At 44.2% G+C, this 19,732-nt stretch overlaps 1 protein-coding gene and 1 pseudogene across 1 annotated transcript; one reads left to right on the forward strand and one right to left on the reverse strand.

Moving 5' to 3' along the window:
* Positions 1–942: 942 nt before the first annotated feature.
* Positions 943–15,433, forward strand: LOC136500249 (heat shock protein 81-1-like; annotated as a pseudogene).
* Positions 15,434–17,083: 1,650 nt separating this feature from the next.
* LOC136502089 (pentatricopeptide repeat-containing protein At2g44880-like) lies at positions 17,084–18,964 on the reverse strand. The gene has a single exon (XM_066497575.1). It carries the CDS (start codon positions 18,938–18,940, stop codon positions 17,315–17,317), a length of 1,626 nt encoding a protein of 541 aa, XP_066353672.1. The 5' UTR covers positions 18,941–18,964; the 3' UTR covers positions 17,084–17,314.
* Between the last annotated feature and the right edge of the window lie 768 nt (positions 18,965–19,732).

Raw genomic sequence — 19,732 nt, forward strand, 5'->3', positions numbered from 1 at the left:
TCTAGATGTTGCATATGTTTTACACATATGTTGCAAGTGTTTTATCTAGATGTTGCGTATGTGTTGCAATGGTTTCAAGTGTTTCATGTGTTTTTTGCAAGTGTTTCAAACGCATGTTTCAAACATTTCATCTGTCTTCATATGCATGTTGCAAGTGTTGTAATTGGATGTTTTTCAAAAGTGGATCTGGTGTTGCATCTCTCTTCTCGCCTTCTGGTGCCTTGCCTCGGTGTCTCCTCTTTCTCAACACTGGTGATGTTCAGGCGGCGTGGGTCCGCGTGGGGGCGGGCAACATGGATGGGGCGTGAGTCGTTCAGGTGGCGCGGAACCTGAGTGAGCGGGGCGTGCGGCACGAAGCAGGCACGGGACATGGGGAGCAGCGTGCTGCATGGGCCCGCATGGTGGTGGGCAGCGTGGGTGCAGCATGAGTCGTTCGAGTGGTGCGGAACCCAAGTGAACGGGGCGTGCGGCACGGAGCAAGTGCGGGAAGCAGCGTCCGGACGCGGACCTAGGGCCGAACGTCCACGCGCTTGCCCGTCCAAATAAGAAGAATATGCTACGATATGTTTCAGAGACTCGCAAATAGACACTAGAACACATAGGAATGTCAATATATTTAGAGAGAATTATATATTTGGCATTCAAACAAATCAGTCTCTTATTTGGCACTTAAAAATTCAAAGTTTCTTATCTGGCACCAAGTTAAAATTTCCTTTCTTGTATGGCACTACCGTCTATTTCATCCATTCATATGTTAGTTGACTACTTTGACCGTGTCAGTTTTTTCTTAGTGTGACCAACATACCCTCTGTTACTCACGCATCCAATTTCTCTCTGGACTTCCCGAGCGGCCGAGCGCTCCTGTCTCCCGTGAGTCCGTGACCTTCTTCCCCGAAAAAAAAACACCAAACCCTAGATTGATGGAAGGAGGAGGAGAGAATGATGGAGCAGAGGATGTTGCGGCCGACGGCGCCTAGCACCAGCTGCGCGTGCCCTCTGGCGAGGCGACCTCACCCGGCGGAGCCAGGCCGTGGCGCGGTCGCGGCGGCGGGGCCGACGCTCCGGCAAGCCCACGACGTGGCGGAGGCGGCGCAGCCCCTACGACCAGCCAGCAACGTGGCAGAGGTAGCGCGGCGGCGGCTCCCGACGCACAGGCCACAGGGCAGCCTCCCCAGGCCAGATCAGGAGGATTGTGGGGGCATGTTCTTGATCTGAAACGGGAAAGAGTTTTCTTGCACTTGTTATTTCTGAGATTTGCAATGCTTTTTTTTTTGCTAACCCAGGCTACATATCCAAAAGCTTGGGAAGACAAGCGGTGCCCCCAGCGAAGTCCTTTATTGAATACTCCCTCCGTTCCTAAATGTGTCGTTTTCGCTTATTGAAAAACAACTTTGACTAAATATGTATTAAAATATTAATAGTTATGATACATAATTAGTATCATTGGATAAATATTTAAATTTAGTTTTTTAATAAATATATTTGGAGATAGAAATATTATATGTATTTTCTATAAATCGAGTCAAAGTTATTGACACGCAAATCGTGACGATAAACATTTAGGGACAGAGGGAGTAATTCATAGTTTCGGTGATTGAGCGAGAAATATGAGTACTTGTATAGTTCTGATGTTCAGTTCTGGAGAACTCTAGATGATTGGCTAGCTGTGACACCAGATGCTCAAACATGTACTATTCTAAATATTTGTGGAGAAATATCTGTTTGTTGTTGTCTTCATGTCTTACGATGATCTGACAAGAATATAGGACTGACCAAACTGAGATGAGCGAGCTGCTAAACTGCATCAAAAATTTTCTGACCAAGCTAACTAGACAGGGCAAATCCCTCCCGTGATAAGCCTACCCAGCGGACCTGCTCTTGCCTTAGAATTTAAAATTTATTATTTATTTATTTGCAGACTTCGATTATCAAAATCCCATATTTTAGTTCACAATATATTTGTGATATTTATAATTTTCTTATTTAACAATCTGTCCATCTATTATTTCCCTATTTGGCATCATGTATTTCTTCTACAAAGAAGGGCATTCATGTCATTTTACTAGCCACTTGACATCGTTACTAGCCTAAATGGACGGCAGTGCTATCTAGGGAAGGAAATTTCAACTTGGTACCAAACAAGAAAGTTTAAATTTTTTAATGACAAATATGAAAGATTGATTTGTTTCAGTGTCAAATACATAATTCTCCCATATATTTATTATGAGCTTTTAAAAAGGGTGAAATCCATACCTACATTTTACATGTAATCCAATAACCACTAGATAAATACTTGCCCTGTTCGCTTGGCTGATAAGCCATCGCTGAAAATACTGTTGACTGATTTGTTGTGAGAGAAAAATATTGTTCGTTGACTGAAAAAGTACGGCTTATAAGCCAAGCGAACAGGACGACTATCTAATACAAGACGTTTTGGTTTTTCTTAGATATATTGTTTTCACTGTATATCTAGATATATTGTATATCTAAGTACCGGATAAAAACCTATATATTAAAAAAACGAAAGCATTTTATCAAGGTCGGTCCTGAGTTTTCAGGGTCGGGCGAAACCAAAATCTAGGCCCTTATATGACGTGAACGACGTAATATTACTAATAAACACTTAAGTACATATGCAAAAGTAATATTTCTAGAAAACAACTCATACATGTTAAATTATCTTAAAAATTTCTTCAGAGGAGGGAGCCAGGCCACTTTATCAGGATCCGCCAAACCTGACAAATTTTCCTAAAAATAGTTGGAAATTTATTCCGACCAGGGACGGACGTTTAACCTTTCTGGACACGTATATCTCAAATAGTTCTTTTCTCAATGCCGGAAGCATATTTTCCTAATGACATGATCGTTAACATTTAACGAAACAACTAGTTCAAAAAATTAACATGGATCCGATCTAATCAAGTTCAATTCCAAGCACGCCAGCATGGGATTATTCGCATATACAATACGCACCAATATAAAATCTAATAAAACACTAGTATAGAAATAATTTTTAGAAATATTTTTTACACACAATCGTTGCTGGAAATAATTTTTTCAGAGATGGTTCTGTTAAGAAAACCGCCCCTAGAAACGTATCCATTTCTATGGGCGGCTTCCTTCAGAGAACCGCACCTCAAAATAGTATTTTTGGGATGGACGTCTTTACCGAATCATCTCTAGAAGATAGTTTGAGGGACGGTTCTCTTGAAAGAATTGCGTCTAAAATGTGATAACAGGGGTGATATTCTTAGTCAACCGCCCCTAAAAATAAACCCCCTACGAATACGTTTCTTTCTCCCTATGACTGTAGCTGTTCATGCCATTGTTGAGCTCCATTGGAGGTGAGAAATTGTAAAAAAAAACAGAGGGGGAGGTTTTGCCCATTGAACAGTTGAAGGAGTTGGTTTGAGAGGTGAGTTTGTGTCATCTCTAAAATCTTTTCAAATCTTATGAATACATTTCTTTCACTAATTTTTTGTTCTCACGTAGATCGGGAGATACATGATGCTTGATACTTTTTTATTTTTTTTCTAGCAATTTAGTTTCTTTTTTTGCCCAACTTATTTGGCTCACATCAACTCTAGTTAATTTACATATTTACTTTGTCATTTTTGGTTCACAACTATTAAAATTATTTTTTATATAAGCTCTAGGTTGTGACAGAACCACCCAATTTATACAAGATCAAGTACGGTTGTCCCCGCTAACACGTTGACACACCCATACTTTCACTCATATAAACCCGGTAGTCCGCCGAGTGTCCCGAAAGACCTCGGTAAATCAACATCACAACCAAGATCGCGTGATTAAGCAAATACACATCACATACACAGGGTTGCAGCGAAAATAATATTACAAATGGGTTCACAAATAAAAGTACCAGTTTGGGTTTTAAAACCAATTATTGAAAACAACATAGCTTTCAAATGATTACATTAATATAAGTTCTAAATATATTGCTAGCATAAGTGACATCATCCGACAAAAGCATGTAGATGAGAAGTAAGTATAGAGTCACCGAGCCCACCGACGGTTAGCCACCATCATCAACAGGTCGAGAACATCACCTGCAACAAGGTGGGATAAACCCTGAGTACTCGAATGTACTCAGCCAGACTTACCCGTCTTAAACCAAAATAAAGCGACACCAAGGATTATGCAAGGCTTTCTTTAGTGGGCTAGCTGACTCGTTTGTGAAAAGCATAAGCTATCATGAAGAAACCATTTTAAGTACTTTGCATCATCTTTATTATGACCTATCCATCTAGGTAAGCACATGTACTATAGCAATCACTTGATTAACCAATAACATCCAGTTACCAACTTAGATTTAGCATATCCCATACCATCTAAATAACCATCATTGTTCCATAATAATTACTACGATGCCGTAACTCGAGTCAAGTGCTCACTATCCAGGAGCGATGGCGATTCGAATCGATTCCTAACCAGCTGGTGATTTATTCCTTACACAAACCTCACTCACCCGCTAAAGTGAGGTATCGGTCACCGAGTCAACTATCCAGGAATCTCGAGTTTGCCAGGAATCACATGTACCCAGGGGCCGACCGACTGCCCTTTGGTCTTATCATCGCGCCCCCGTGTCCTACCACACCTGCTCCGGTACAGTGCGCTGCGAGCAATCTACTCGGCCCGAATAATCTCCCAGCTTCGCAGTCGAATGGTACTTTCTTCGGCCAACTAAATGTAAGGCATGCGTTCAACATGACAAGAGGGACGAGCAACGGTCGGTCCTTAATCGACACAGACGGAAACTAACAGCACCCCAGAACCCTGTCTGGTTGCCTCCAACTTTTTCCGTCCGGACTCCAATTATCTATCAGACATGGTTAATTCCAGGATATCATTCTTTCCATAGCTAAACTCTTCCAGTAACCACCTATAATGTAGGTGACCGGATATCACCGATCGCTACCGGTCTAAGCAAGGCTAAGCAGTTATTCGATCCTGACCTAACAGGGTAATAAGGTAATAAGGTAGGCAAGGATAGTAATAAATGCATCAACGGTTTCAATCAACTCCTACAACTTAATGCAACAATATATAACTCGTATATAGAAAGAATTGCTTTTATAAAGTAGGAGACTTAGAATGCTCCGGGGCTTGCCTGGGATCCGTCACAAGTCAGTTCAGTTAGCTTGCACCGTCCTGGTGACGTCTCAGGTCCTAGCATTCGCTTAGTCCTTCCATCTTCGGGATAGATCCATTAAACACTGTCTTCGGGTTTGGCTCCAACATCTCATCCTTCACGTGGTGCATCTAGCGTACCTAGATGAGATGCAATATGCAAGTGCATAAATATGAAGAATAGTACCATGAGACGCATCACAAAATAGCAAGCAAGACAAGCATAGTTTACACTAACACACTTAAGTACTTTGCGATGCTTAACTTAAACATCACACAATCAATCATGCTAAGATGGCAAAGAAGACGACAACACCAAGCATGACATAAGTTTCCCAAGATCTCAGGTGCTCTAACTCAGTCATCATTCAAGGCATAAGTCACACTTAACAATATACAAGCAAACACTATAATTGGAATCTGCTAATTTCTGGACATGCAAATAGCAGCTACAAGATTTAGCTATAACTGGAGTTACACAAATCCAAATGACTTGCAAGAAGACATTTTGGAAAGCTTATGAAATTATCTACATTTCATCTATAACCATCACAGCATGATTCCCAAGTTAAGTAGGTTGAAATTATACCTTTACAGAAACTGGTTCATACAAAACAGAGAGCAACAAATCCTGTATTCTAACTTTAAACAGTTGTAACTCAAACACTACTCAGCCAAATGATACCAAATTTTAACAACAGTTAGATACATAAATTATCTACAACTTTTGTATAAACAAGTTTCACAACAAAGCACCTTATCATGAAGAACTTTGCTAAGTTCCCAGATCTGTCCATAAACCACATCGGCAAGAAAATAATTATTAACTTATGTTGCAAATTCATAATTGGGCAAAACCAACTTTATCAACATTTCACACATGACTACAGAACACCAGAAAACCTAGTGTCCATGACCAAATAAATTCTTTTAATGTATTTCTTAATTTATTTTAGATAACAAGGTGACTTAATGAACATATACCAAAAGTATACAATAAATTCTACAAAAATTACAGTGGCTCACATATCCTCTCAATAGTCTACTGTACAAATTTTACTCCATTTGAATATGTATAGCAACCTCTATGAAAAGAACAAGTTGCTAAAGCAAGAAATCATGTGAGAGCGAGATAAACCAATAACTCACTCATACTTCACCCAATACTCATGAAATTTTTACCACACATCAACTATCACATGAGTAGCATGCCACAAAAATTTCACTTCATTTGGAGCCCTAGATCTACAGTTATGAAAAATAACAAATTCAACTAGCATTACAACCTTACTGCACAAATCTATTTTTACCGCAAAATATTTAAACTAAAACATGCCATATTATAGATCCACTGCATATACAATTTCACAGGGATTCTAAAAAGTCCTCATTTACTATTTTACGAATTTTCTACGATTTACTATGAATTTCCAAAGTTCCTGCAAAATAATTACAAACCAGTCCTTACGGCACTATTCATATGAGTCACAGGTTCTGCAGAAAGGCCCTCTCCTTTACTCGAATTCTTGCACGAGGTCCCTGGTCGGAAAACAGAGCAGAGGATGGCCGAACTCGCGGCTCCGGCCGGCTGAGGCAGCGCCGACGGCCGTGGAGTCGCGGTGAAGCATCCCCATCGCTGGGAGCACTCAAGGGAGGGGACAGCTCCACCAGAAGCTGCCCCAAGGGGCTCACCCACATGCACACATGGCGATGGCGGCTGCGGCCCGACATTGGTGCGGCTTCGGCCTCCATGGGCCCGGAGAGTGCGCACAGGAGGAGGAACAAGGTGAGGTGGACGCGGTGGTGCTTAGCTTGGCCTGCGACCGAATACATCAGCGAGAACAACAGCGTGGCCGCGAGCTCTGGAGCTCGACCATGGCGGCCGCCAGAGGGCACGCGGAGAGAGGCGAGAAGAAGAGCTAGGAGTGGGGAGGCGAGTCGCCCTGGTGCTCCACTACTTGGAGTGCGGCGCAGGGCACACGGCAGAGAGCAGGGCACGCGGCAACAGCGGAGGCGCGCGGCGTCCATGCACGGCGACCATGTCGGCAAGCGGTCGAACAGGTGGCGGGCATCGGTGTGGACAAGGTGGGGAGCTGATTTGGGCCACTTCCGGGCCGAATCAAACCTTGGGCCAAAAATGAAGTTGATCACCTCGGCCTGCTCTACATTTTTCATTAAGGCACTCTAGTCATTTGAGCAACATAACAGTGGGTAATTAATCTCCAAAGTGGCATTGTCAATGCATTGACGGCGATTAACAAACTCCAAAATTGAGGGTCATAAAAAGGTCCAACGAGTGCCATCCTTTTGCATGCTCTTCTTCTCGATGTATGCTCCAACTTTTATTTTGGGGTCAAGTCAAGTTACTTAATGAAATTTGGAGAACGCGAGACGTCAATGCCGATGTCGATGAATTTCTAGACTTAGACTATTTCTAAGTGCTGAAATCAGCAGCAGGTTCCAACTTCGAGCCTCTGTTTGACTTATTTCCAAGTTGATCTAGCTCTTGGTCCAAAAACAAAGTTTGTTCTACATGATATGGACTACAACTTTCATTTAATGTCCAACCTCAAAACTGGTATAGAACCTACTGTTCTACTTTGACCAAAGTAGGATCACGATGAAGCTTAAATTATCCTTTTTGATCCATTGGAGCGTTTTCTTGGCATTTGCCCAACATGAACCTTTTATGACTTTTGTTGTAGAGTTCATCTAGAGTCATTTTGGCAAGGTTGCAAGATTGGTTGACATCTCATGTTCTCATTCACTTAATAGTGTAATTCAAGCACTTAGTAAAACCATTCCAACAAGGATATAACTTATCATTTCATATGACTTTTTGATTCCAAATTTTATGAAACTTTTTGAGTGCCCAATATAGATGGGTATTGATGTGAGACACATGAAGATATCCCAATCACACCACCCAAGCATATATCTTGAAAAGGGGTCTATAGGCGAGCAAAGGTGCAATATTCAAATTTAGGTTGGGGCTCGTTTCTATAGGTTGGACCTTGACATCTTCATCATCACTTAATATGCCATGTTCGAGCTCAAACCCATTGCTTAACTGGTGGCAAACACCTGGGGTGTTACATAGGTCTAGAATAATATAATATTTATACAAAAAAGAATTCTTTTTTAATTTACATATTTACCTTGTGGATAGGTTATGGATGTACATGAAACAAAGACATGAAGCTTCTTACACACAAGATGTGAATGGTTTTATTGAAGCCACTAAAAGACACACTTTGATTAAGCAAACAAATGATATATAGTGTCCTTGTTGTGACTATCGTAGCCATATAGTATGTCAGGATCCGAATATGACAAGATCACACTTAGTAAGAAGGGTTTTCATGGAGAATACACGATTTGGGATCAGAAGAGCACTCTCCTTGAGTTCACTTCCGTCTCCTTCCTAGGTAAGTAGAAGAGCTCGAGATAGGGCAAGAGTGGGATGGGGCGAGCGAGCAGCGGTGGGCACAGGGAGGAGTAGCAGCGGAGGCGAGGCCCCACGCCACGATCGACGACGACTGGTGGCGACGACGCGCAGGCGAGAGTAGATATCAACACGGGTCGAGCTTGAGGACAACGCGTAGGTCTGGCATGGGTCAAGCTCAAGGGTGGGGGCACAGGCAGATGTCACCCTGTTCGCTTGATCGTATCAGCCATGATACAGTGTTTTTCTCTCACAACAAAACAACATCAGCCGGCTTATAAGCCACAGAAATGATCAAGCGAACATGGTAGGTTGGTGAGCATGTTGTGACACTATCCGGGCGAGCAGTGGCAGTGGAGGCGGCCTGGTGCGTGTGGAGAAGAAAGCACAAGGAGGGAGAAAGAAAAGCTGTGGATAACACATGGATCCTGCTCCGCAGACACCTCATCCTACCTCTACTAAAACCAAAGAAGAAATAGGGATAATCACATAAATAGAACCAGTGATAGATCCGACCCATCCCAGCTCGGCTGTCTTTCTTGTGCTGTGGCTGCCACTTTGGGTGCATGCATTGTTCTTTCTAGTGCCGTAGATATCGAGGACTTGCCTCCGGCTGCAACAAGTGCAGCTGATGAAGTTCGAGAACTCAAGGGCCAAACGGTGTCCTGGGAGTTGCAGGATGTGGAGTCGTGGACACCATCATGCATGACTGATGAATGACGACGAAGAGTGAAAGGTTTTCGTCTGGAGAAAGAAATGAACAGTAAAACATCACCTACATTAGGCGTGTAGTACACGTGATAAGTTACTGGTAGCGGTTGTTTCCATTTTTCAATAAACGTGGCCCCATAAAAAAGAAAAGAAAAGAAAATTACATATACTGTATAGCACTCCCCGTTGGGTGTTGGCTGTTGAGCTTCAACGGTTCAACCAGCAGCCTGTTCGCTTGATCGTAAACGATCGTAAATTTTCAGTCAAAATAATATTTTTCTCTCATACCAACCAGCCAGCAATAATAATCCATGATCGTATAGAATCGTTTCAGCCCCAACCAAACATGCTACTGATCGGTCCTCCAAGGGGAAAGCGACAACAGCCAACAGGGTACTGATTCCCAGTTGCTTCATGTACCAAGCAAGCAGAGGATCCTTCTTTCGCTTTCCCCCCTTTCTTATCAGCAGTTGAGCTTGAGCATCCAGCTAAATACCCTGTTATATATATATATATATATATATATATATATATATATATATATATATATATATATATATATATATATATATATATATGAGAAAAAAGTTGCCAGTACTCTTTTTTCTCTTACCGTGTCTGTATTCTGGCAAATTGCTGAAGGCTAATACAAAAATGATTCCAAAATTAGGATTACTTTGTAATTGTAACGAGAAGTTCAGCTATCTGATTCTGATCTGAAGCTTGAAGCCTCAAGTATGAAGACTCGCCGTTCTGTTTTTTTTTCTGTTTTTCCGTTGCCGGCCCGGTTTCCAGCCTGTTCGCTGGTTGGTTTTTGGGCTGATAAGTCTAATTGGTGCTGGTTTGTTGTGAGAGAAAAATACTGTACCATGGCTGATAAGCCCTAACTGAAACCAGGACCTTTGTATTTTATATAGAAAAACACTGTACCATGACTGATAAGCACATGTCTCGAATCAACAGCTGGACAGGACAGTTCCAGAAGGTTCCTTGCAAATTGCCTAGGCGGAGGGAGGACCCGGTCTACCGCTGCCCACGATGTAGCGTGGTATAACCAACTGATTCAGGCTGTTCGGTTGGCTGGTTCGTATCGTTGCTGGTTTGTGAAGAAGTACGATTGGCTGGTTTGTGTGAGAAAAAAATACTGTTCTGGCTGAAAATTTACAATCGTTTACGACAAGCCACAGCCAAACGAACAGGCTATAAAAGAGGAGTACAATTTCCTTGTTGGTAATAACACTGCAAAAATTGGATGGTTTTATGAAGAAAAAAAAGTACAGGTCCCTCCAAGATTTCTACTGGACTTCTTCCCAAATCCAAATCCAAATCCAAACAAAAAAAAAGACACTAAGAGCATCTTTGAGAAGCTCTTTATATCCTTCCTAAATATTAGAAATAGAGATTTTAGTGAAAAACTATCCTCCAATATCTTCTCTAAATGGTCATCCAAAGATAGCCATTTTCTATTATGGATTTTTCGCTAGCAAAAAATAGAAGACGAGAATAACTCCCTAGAGTGCGCATGAGATATATAGAAAAACTGTTGTAGAGCGAAAATATATAGAAAATTAATTTTTATTAAATAACTCTTGAAATGATGATTTAAAGAGCGAGATTTAGGCCCCATTTGGCAGGCCTTCTCCACCGGCTTCAGGAGCCGTTTTCTACCAAACGGGGTAAAGTAAAATAGCTTCACTTGTGAAGCCCCTAAAAACATGCTCTCACAGTGATTTGGGGTGGGATAGAGCCAAAAAAGTGGCTTCTCTCCCGGCTCCTCCTCCAGGCCCCTAAAAACATGCTCTCACAGGAAAGTCATTTTACCAAACGATTTAACAAAACCACTTCAACTTCACCGGTGGAACGGTTCGTGGAGCTAAAGCCAAAAAAATAGCTTCACTAGTGAAGTGAAGCCCTGGCAAACGAAGCCTTAGAAACACTCTCGAAAATGCTCTAATAATAGCCAACACAAGAGTTCGTAGATGGACGTGCCAACTCCTGCCCGTTATTAAAAAAACGGGTATAATAATTAAGGTAATCATGCTCCTAAACCCCCAATCTAGAACCTACCAACCCTATATATAATAACAATACAAACGCAAAATCCACACCAGCTACTGACAGGTGGGACAGGGAACTCCGGCCCCACCACGTCGGGGCCCGCGTGACTTCGGGCCCAACGGCAAGTCAGTCAACACCCCCCCCCCCCGCCTCCCGTCTCTGGTAGAACATTCGAGAACCCCTCGTCCCCCCTAAATAAATCCCCACCGCTCCGCAGCCTACCCAAGTCCCATCTCGTCCCACGCTGCCTCCCACAAACCCTCGTCTCGTGCACCTTTCCTCCCCCTCCCTGTAGCCGCCGCCGCCGCTGCCTACTCGCGTTCGGGGGGAAAAGGTCGTCTCGCCATGGCCATCAGAGACGGAGACGTTCGCCTTCCAGGCGGAGATCAACCAGCTGCTCTCGCTCATCATCAACACCTTCTACTCCAACAAGGAGATCTTCCTCAGGGAGCTCATCTCCAACTGCTCCGATGTGAGTTTCACCCCCCATCCCCGACGGCCCGCTCGTGCTCCTTCCTACCTTTGCGGTTTTAGGGTAGAACTAGATCTGTGCGCTAAACCCTCGCGCCGTCCGATGGGTAGATCGGAGCTTTTACGGCCTTGCGCCGCGTGTTGACTTGATTTGAATCTGGTGGTGGTGGGTTATGTAGGGTTTTGCACTGTTGCTGGCGGCGCTTTTACATCCTCAACTTTGTTGGAGCAGACGTCGGCCATAAATCTAGTTGGATCTGTTTTGTATCTCGTATCTAGTTATTATTATTATCTACATGCTCTGTGACTACTGTCAGGGATCCGCTGTCGTTATGTTTTAGTAGTTGAGAACGTTATTATCCATGCAAAGTTTCCCTATTCTAAAGGTATATGTTAGGGATGATTTGATCAGTAAATGGCATTAGTAAATTGTCTGTATAATTCGTGTTTATAATTTATTAATTCAATACTGTGCCTAGTCTAGAATCTGCGATGGGTTCTGGGTGGTGACAAAGCAGTATGACATCATATACTTGCTGATGCTGTGCACGTTTCACTCAATTAATTATTAATTATTCTTAGTCCTAGTGCTACAGTCCTACTGCATGATTAATAAAGTTGTGTTGTGCGACCTTTACACAGCATTACTTTTTGAGTTCTTTCATCCCTCATGGCTTGATGTATGAATCAAGCCACTAAACTGTTGTTTTGATGTGTTTTTAAACAGGCCTTGGACAAGATCAGGTTTGAGAGCTTGACGGACAAGAGCAAGCTGGATGCCCAGCCGGAGCTCTTCATCCACATTGTACCCGACAAGGCCAACAACACGCTGACCATCATTGACAGTGGCATTGGTATGACCAAATCAGACCTCGTGAACAACCTTGGTACCATTGCGCGGTCTGGCACCAAGGAGTTCATGGAGGCGCTAGCTGCTGGTGCCGATGTGTCCATGATTGGCCAGTTTGGTGTCGGTTTCTACTCGGCATACCTTGTCGCTGAGAGGGTCGTTGTGACCACCAAGCACAACGATGATGAGCAGTACGTGTGGGAGTCTCAGGCTGGTGGCTCCTTCACCGTCGCACGTGATACCTCTGGGGAGCAGCTTGGCAGGGGCACAAAGATGACCCTCTACCTCAAGGATGATCAGGTATAGCAGAAATTTACTTAGTTCATGTTTTTGCATAGTTGTTAATAAGTCTCTATTGTCATACAGCCATGGTTGGTTATTTAATGTTTAGCTTATGTAGCACTTCTGGATGACACTACTAATGCACTTTGGCTATAGTAGTTGTATTAAAATCACATGGCTATTATGTGGATAGTGGGTTCAGTTTTTAAGCTGCTATGGAAATTGTGCAGAAGTTCTGTTGGGTTGACTAAATATAGAAATTTCAACCTAAAATGACTGCTGATGGAGACAAGTGCATACTAATTTTTTTCAGTTATGGAGTTCATTGCCTTAATTAAGGTTTGATTGGTTCATCCTAGGATTGCCAGGAACTAGCTTACAGTCTTTTGTTATTGTTGTTAAATGTATAGTCCCCTTGATTAATAGGGAAAAATGTTTGTTTTTGTTTTAAATCTGTTGTGCATGTATTCAGCCATAGCATTGATATGGAATTAAGTTGAATGACTGTACAAAGATGATAATAACTGTTCTGTGTTGAGTTGTTTAACTGAACATTTGATAATTAGGTTCAGCCATTGGTGCATTGATATTAAAATATAGATGTACAGTTTTGCTGTTGCACTGAACATTCAAAGAGTTTGTGCTGCTACTATTTTATCATTTGGCTAGTTATTAGTCTGTACCTCTTCCTTACGATTTGCTCTTATTATTTACAGTTGGAGTACCTTGAGGAGCGCCGCCTGAAGGATCTGATCAAGAAGCACTCAGAGTTCATCAGCTACCCAATCTCTCTCTGGATTGAGAAGACCACTGAGAAGGAAATTTCTGATGATGAAGATGAGGAAGATAAGAAGGATGAGGAGGGCAAGGTTGAGGATGTTGATGAGGAGAAGGAAGAAAAGGAGAAGAAAAAGAAGAAGATCAAGGAGGTTTCTCATGAGTGGCAGTTGGTCAACAAGCAGAAGCCAATCTGGATGAGGAAGCCTGAGGAGATCACCAAGGAAGAGTATGCTGCTTTCTATAAGAGCTTGACCAACGACTGGGAGGAGCATCTTGCCGTGAAGCACTTCTCTGTTGAGGGTCAGCTTGAGTTCAAGGCTGTCCTCTTTGTGCCAAGAGGGCCCCCTTTGACCTCTTTGACACCAGAAAGAAGCAGAACAACATCAAGCTCTATGTGCGCCGTGTCTTCATCATGGACAACTGCGAGGAGCTGATCCCAGAGTGGCTGAGCTTTGTCAAGGGCATTGTTGACTCTGAGGATCTTCCCCTCAACATCTCCCGTGAGACCCTCCAGCAGAACAAGATCCTCAAGGTCATCAGGAAGAACCTTGTCAAGAAGTGCGTTGAGCTGTTCTTTGAGATTGCTGAGAACAAGGAGGACTACAACAAGTTCTATGAGGCCTTCTCCAAGAACCTCAAGCTTGGCATCCATGAGGACTCCACCAACAGGACCAAGATTGCTGAGCTCCTGAGGTACCACTCCACCAAGAGCGGAGATGAGCTGACCAGCCTGAAGGACTACGTGACCAGGATGAAGGAGGGCCAGAATGACATCTACTACATCACTGGTGAGAGCAAGAAGGCTGTGGAGAACTCTCCTTCCTTGAGAAGCTGAAGAAGAAGGGGTATGAAGTCCTGTACATGGTGGATGCCATTGATGAGTATGCTATTGGCCAGCTGAAGGAGTTTGAGGGCAAGAAGCTCGTCTCTGCCACCAAGGAGGGCCTGAAGCTTGATGAGAGCGAGGATGAGAAGAAGAAAAAGGAGGAGCTCAAGGAGAAGTTCGAGGGCCTCTGCAAGGTCATCAAGGAGGTGCTGGGCGACAAGGTGGAGAAGGTGGTGGTCTCTGACCGCGTGGTGGACTCCCCCTGCTGTCTTGTCACTGGTGAGTATGGCTGGACTGCTAACATGGAGAGGATCATGAAGGCCCAGGCGCTCAGGGACTCCAGCATGTCTGGGTACATGTCCAGCAAGAAGACGATGGAGATCAACCCCGAGAACGCCATCATGGAGGAGCTTCGCAAGCGTGCTGAGGCCGACAAGAATGACAAGTCTGTCAAGGACCTTGTCATGCTGCTGTTCGAGACGGCGCTGCTCACCTCCGGCTTCAGCCTCGACGACCCCAACACCTTTGGCAACCGCATCCATCGCATGCTCAAGCTGGGCCTGAGCATTGATGAGGACGAGGCCCCGGAGGCTGACACTGACATGCCCCCTCTGGAGGACGACGCCGGCGAGAGCAAGATGGAGGAGGTCGACTAAGCCTTACCCTGAGTCCTGGCGGAAGAGCGAGTTTAGCTTAGCTATTCTGGTTATCGTGTCTGAACATCTCGAGTTATCGCTTTATTTTGTGTGGTTTACTTTTACTAGCCTGCAATCTATGGGGCTGGATGCGTGTGTTATCGAACTAAGTACGTTAATGTTGGTATAATAGTGCTGCTATTATCCTGCTGTCTTCCTATTGATTTTTTGTTGTTTTGCTTGCTCGGTTTTTCATCTGCTAGCTGCTCATCGCAGCAGTGGTAAAAGCTTTCTTAGTACACTCGTTCACATGTGAACGGGAACGCATCGTCAAATTCCTCTGCTCCTGGATCCATGTCATGAATTGGCCCAAAGTATGTGCGGAGGAAATGCCCCTCTTAAAGGATGCAGTAATTTTTAGGAAGTTAAACAGAGATAGCCTTCTTAGTAAATGCACTCAAATAGACATCAGAGGTAGTTTCTTAGTAACTGCACTCAAAATATTAGACTAACAGAGATTGCTTCTTAGTAAATGCAGCTCAAATCAACCTGTATATACTTATCTAAACTGCAAGTGTAACGAGTAGTACTCTTGCCTTTTTGCAGTGTCCATTTGTCATTAGACAGTTCTGAAACTAGTTAGAACTGTTCGCTAAAAGGATTTCTAGTACCAACAGCTTACTAGCTCCATATTTGCTGGTAAAGAATATGTAATCAAATCTACCATGCTAAAGCCTCTGTAAGAACTCAAAAAGTCAAACCTATCCTATTGCATTGAGCTGGATGCTCCACCTGATATTGTGAGGTTTACTTGTATACAGATACTTAGGCGATGTCCAAGGATATCTAAAATGTAGCAATCTCACAGGAATTGTGTACAATTTTCATGAAATAGTTAAATCACTGGATCCCAGACATGGCATATTTGATGTTCGAGGCGTAAAAAGATTGGCCAACTGCTTGCCCAAAATGAACGTTGCCAGAAATTTGGAGGGAAAGTTTGACTCGCAGCAATTAGCCCTCAGTAAAAATGCAGTAATTTTCTGTGAGATAAACAGGGACGTTTTTTTTTTTGAAAAATAAATTTAGTAGTCTTTCACCCCAAATTGAAGGTAACCCAGTGTTCTATTCAGAGAAAAGGGGGATAAACTGAGGGTTCGCCAAGATCATACTTAAGATTACGCAAACACATGTGGTCCAATTTCTTAAAACTTGTAAGCACCATCTTAAGAAACACATGATGCTTTAGAGAAGCATCCTGAGGAAGCCATATATTTTTTGACGGGTAGCAAGCCATATATTTGAACTGGAAATGTGCCGGGCTCCTGATTAGACATAATAGATGGTAATATGTGGCCTGTTAGTCAAGTCAGGAGAAATTTGAAAACATCATATCAAGACTTAACTGTAATGTACTGTCTTGACTCTTGAGAGACTGAGATTACTTGGAGAAGGTAGGACGGCCTGAATGAAATGCTGGAGATGAAAGCAATCATATTCCGTGAGGAAATCATAAGGACCCTTGCATACTGTACCCTTGTGCAGTGGCATTTGTTATTATTGCCTTATTGGTCCATGGTTTTGTAAGAACTGAAACAGACATTGTTGAGGACAATACAGACAAATGAATAAAAATCAGTTCTGTGGTAGGAGAAAGACAAATCTTCTGCTTTTGTAGGATGTAGGACACGATGATTTCAGGCAGCTCTGAAACTAGAACTGCTTCTCTGAAACTAGAACTGCTTCGTTAACAACAATTTCTAGTCCCGACAACTTATTGGGGTGTATATACTCTTAGGTGGTATGCGCTACAATTGCCGGTAAAGAATGTGGTCCAATAAGATGTTCAAGCCTCTCCAACTGCAAGAATCTCAAACTAAATATATTGAGCTGGATGATCCATCTAATTTCTTGATATTATACTTCTGCATAAAACCCCTTGCGTTTGGGGCATCAGCACATTTGCCAGCAGCGGCATAAATGTCAGATATCAGAACATGGCAGCCAAGCTGCTTTGTATTCTGTAATAGGCGCGTATGAGAAATCTGGGTGTGTGGTGGTGTGTGTTTGAAAGAGCCCACTCTTACCCCCTTTCTTTTTTCTTCTTAACCCATCGACACGCAGCTCTCCCACGTGTTTGAGGAATAAAAGGGTTGCTTTGCATTGAGGTTGAGGATCCTGCTCCGTACTCTTTCAGCTACATCAAGTCTCTTGTGCACTCGACAGGCACCTAGTAGCGCAACCAGAAGCTTGACATCTGGGGCCATTGGCATGCCCCAGATCAGCTCCTCTGCCTCATCAAGCAGCCCTGCTCGGCCAAGTAAGTCAATCATGCAACCATAGTGCTTGAGCTCCGGCTGCACACCACAAGCAGATGACATGCTCTGAAAGAACTGCCGACCCTCATCAACCAGCCCAGCATGGGCACAAGCTGTCAGCACACTGACGAATGTTATGTCATCCGGCTTTTCTTCTGACATTTTCATCTGCTCAAACACATCAATGCATCGCCGAGCATCACCGTTTCCGGCCAGTCCAGTGATGAGTGCATTCCAGGCGGAGACATTCTTCTGGTCCAAGGAATAGAAAATTTTGGTAGCCATGTCTGTTCTCCCACACTTGGCATACATGTCTATGAGAGCAGCACCAAGATTGAACTCATTGTCGAGCACCATCTTGTGCTTATCAATGAAGACGTGAGCCCACCTCCCTTCCTCAAGAGCAGTCAAATGTGCGCATGCTGAGAGCACGCTCACCATGGTCACCTCATTAGGCCGGATATCGCCATGGCTCTGCATTGTCCTGAATAGCTCAAGGGTTTGCGCATATCGCCCAGCCTGTGCATACCCAGAAATCATGCACGTCCAAGAAACGACATCCTTCTCTGGCATCACATCAAACAACTCCCTCGCACCATCCATCTCTCCATTCATCGCGTACCCCCGGATCATTGCGTTCCATGACACAAGGTTTCTGACCGGCATCTCGTCAAACATCTTCCTCGCCAATGGCAACAGCCCATGTCTTGCAAACTCTGTCACCATCAAGTTCCATGTGACGACGTTCCTCCCAATGGCTGGCATCCTATCAAACATCTCCCTCGCTACATCCAGTTCCCCAGCAGCCGCATAAGCTCCCACCATCGCGCTCCAGGATACGCCATTCCTATGAGGCATTTCGTCGAACACGCGCCTGGCATTCCCAATCTCCCCGCACTTCGCGTATCCAAAAACCACCGTGTTCCAGGACACCACGTCGGCGACTTCCGCGCACGACTCGAACACGCCCCGCATCGACGCCATGTCGCGGAACGCGGCGTACATCGCGAGCAGAGAATTGACAACGAAGGTGTCGGCCAAGAACCCGCGCCGGGCAGCCTGGGCGTGCACCTGAGCGCCCGTGCGCTGGAAAGAGGGGAGCCGGGAAGCGGACTTCACCAGTGGAGGGAAGGTGACGTGGTCGGGGAGGTATCCGGACTGGAGGAGGGAGGAGAATACGGCGAAGGAGAGTCGCGGGGAGGGGGACGCGGCGGAGGCGCGGATGAGCAGGTTGTGGAGGAAGGTGGCGGAGGAGGGGAAGAGCGGGAAGTAGAGGCTGGAGAGGGCGGCGGCGAGGTTGGGGTGCGAAGGAAGGTGGGGTATGATGCGGCGGAGGTGGTCCGGGCTCCGGCGTATCTCGCCGCCGACGAGGAGGCGGCCGAGGAGCGGGAGGAGGCGAGGTGGCGCCGGCATTTCCCTTTTCGCGGAGGACGGAGAGTGTTGCGAATTTTTTTAAATAATATTTTTCCATGAATAATTGCAAATCTAGAAATTGTTATAAAAAAAATTATAGATATAGCATCCTATCGGCCATCGGAAAGCTGTCGACAGGTCCCATGTCGCACCTCAGCAGACGATAGGGGTGACGTGGCAGCCGACGCTGGCCTGCCGATGCCGATAGCAGACTTATCGGCATCTGGAAGGCCGACAAGCCCTATCGGCTTTGGGGACGGTTTCCAGCACCCACTTACACTATTTCATGTTTTATGACCTGATATGAGCTCTTTTCCGAACAAAACCATCACTCAATATAAAACTAACTTTATCATTGCAGCACTAAAAACATTTGCTCTCCTTTTCCGGACATATAAACATATGCACCATAACCTAAGGAACCTTACAAAATTTTAAAGATAAACACATTCTAATATTAACTCAGCGCGGTACATGGACCAAACTTGTAATACTAAATTGCATATGTGGAACTGTATGTAGCTAAGGTAAGTAGTCCCACCACTAATCCTAACATGTCTTAGGAAAACAAACACGGACTTGCAATGGCATGTGTGAAACTCTGTACTTATAATGTTCAGAGGTCCATCAGCTAGTCCTAACATGCCTTAGGGAATTTAACTTGCTGGGTCTATTACATTGTTCTACTGGGTGCAGCGTGGTTGTTTTCCTTTTCTGTCACGCCCTGAAGATGGTTCCGCTGCATCCTTCTTGTTCTTCAGAGCTGCCTCCCGGATTTTGAACTCTTGCTCC

Source organism: Miscanthus floridulus, chromosome 13 (genome assembly GCF_019320115.1).
Source record: "Miscanthus floridulus cultivar M001 chromosome 13, ASM1932011v1, whole genome shotgun sequence".
Taxonomy (NCBI): domain Eukaryota; kingdom Viridiplantae; phylum Streptophyta; class Magnoliopsida; order Poales; family Poaceae; genus Miscanthus; species Miscanthus floridulus.

Excerpts from the sequence above, each read along its gene's own strand:
- LOC136502089 (XM_066497575.1), bottom strand. The coding sequence starts at position 18,940 with ATGCCGGCGCCACCTCGCCTCCTCCCGCTCCTCGGCCGCCTCCTCGTC.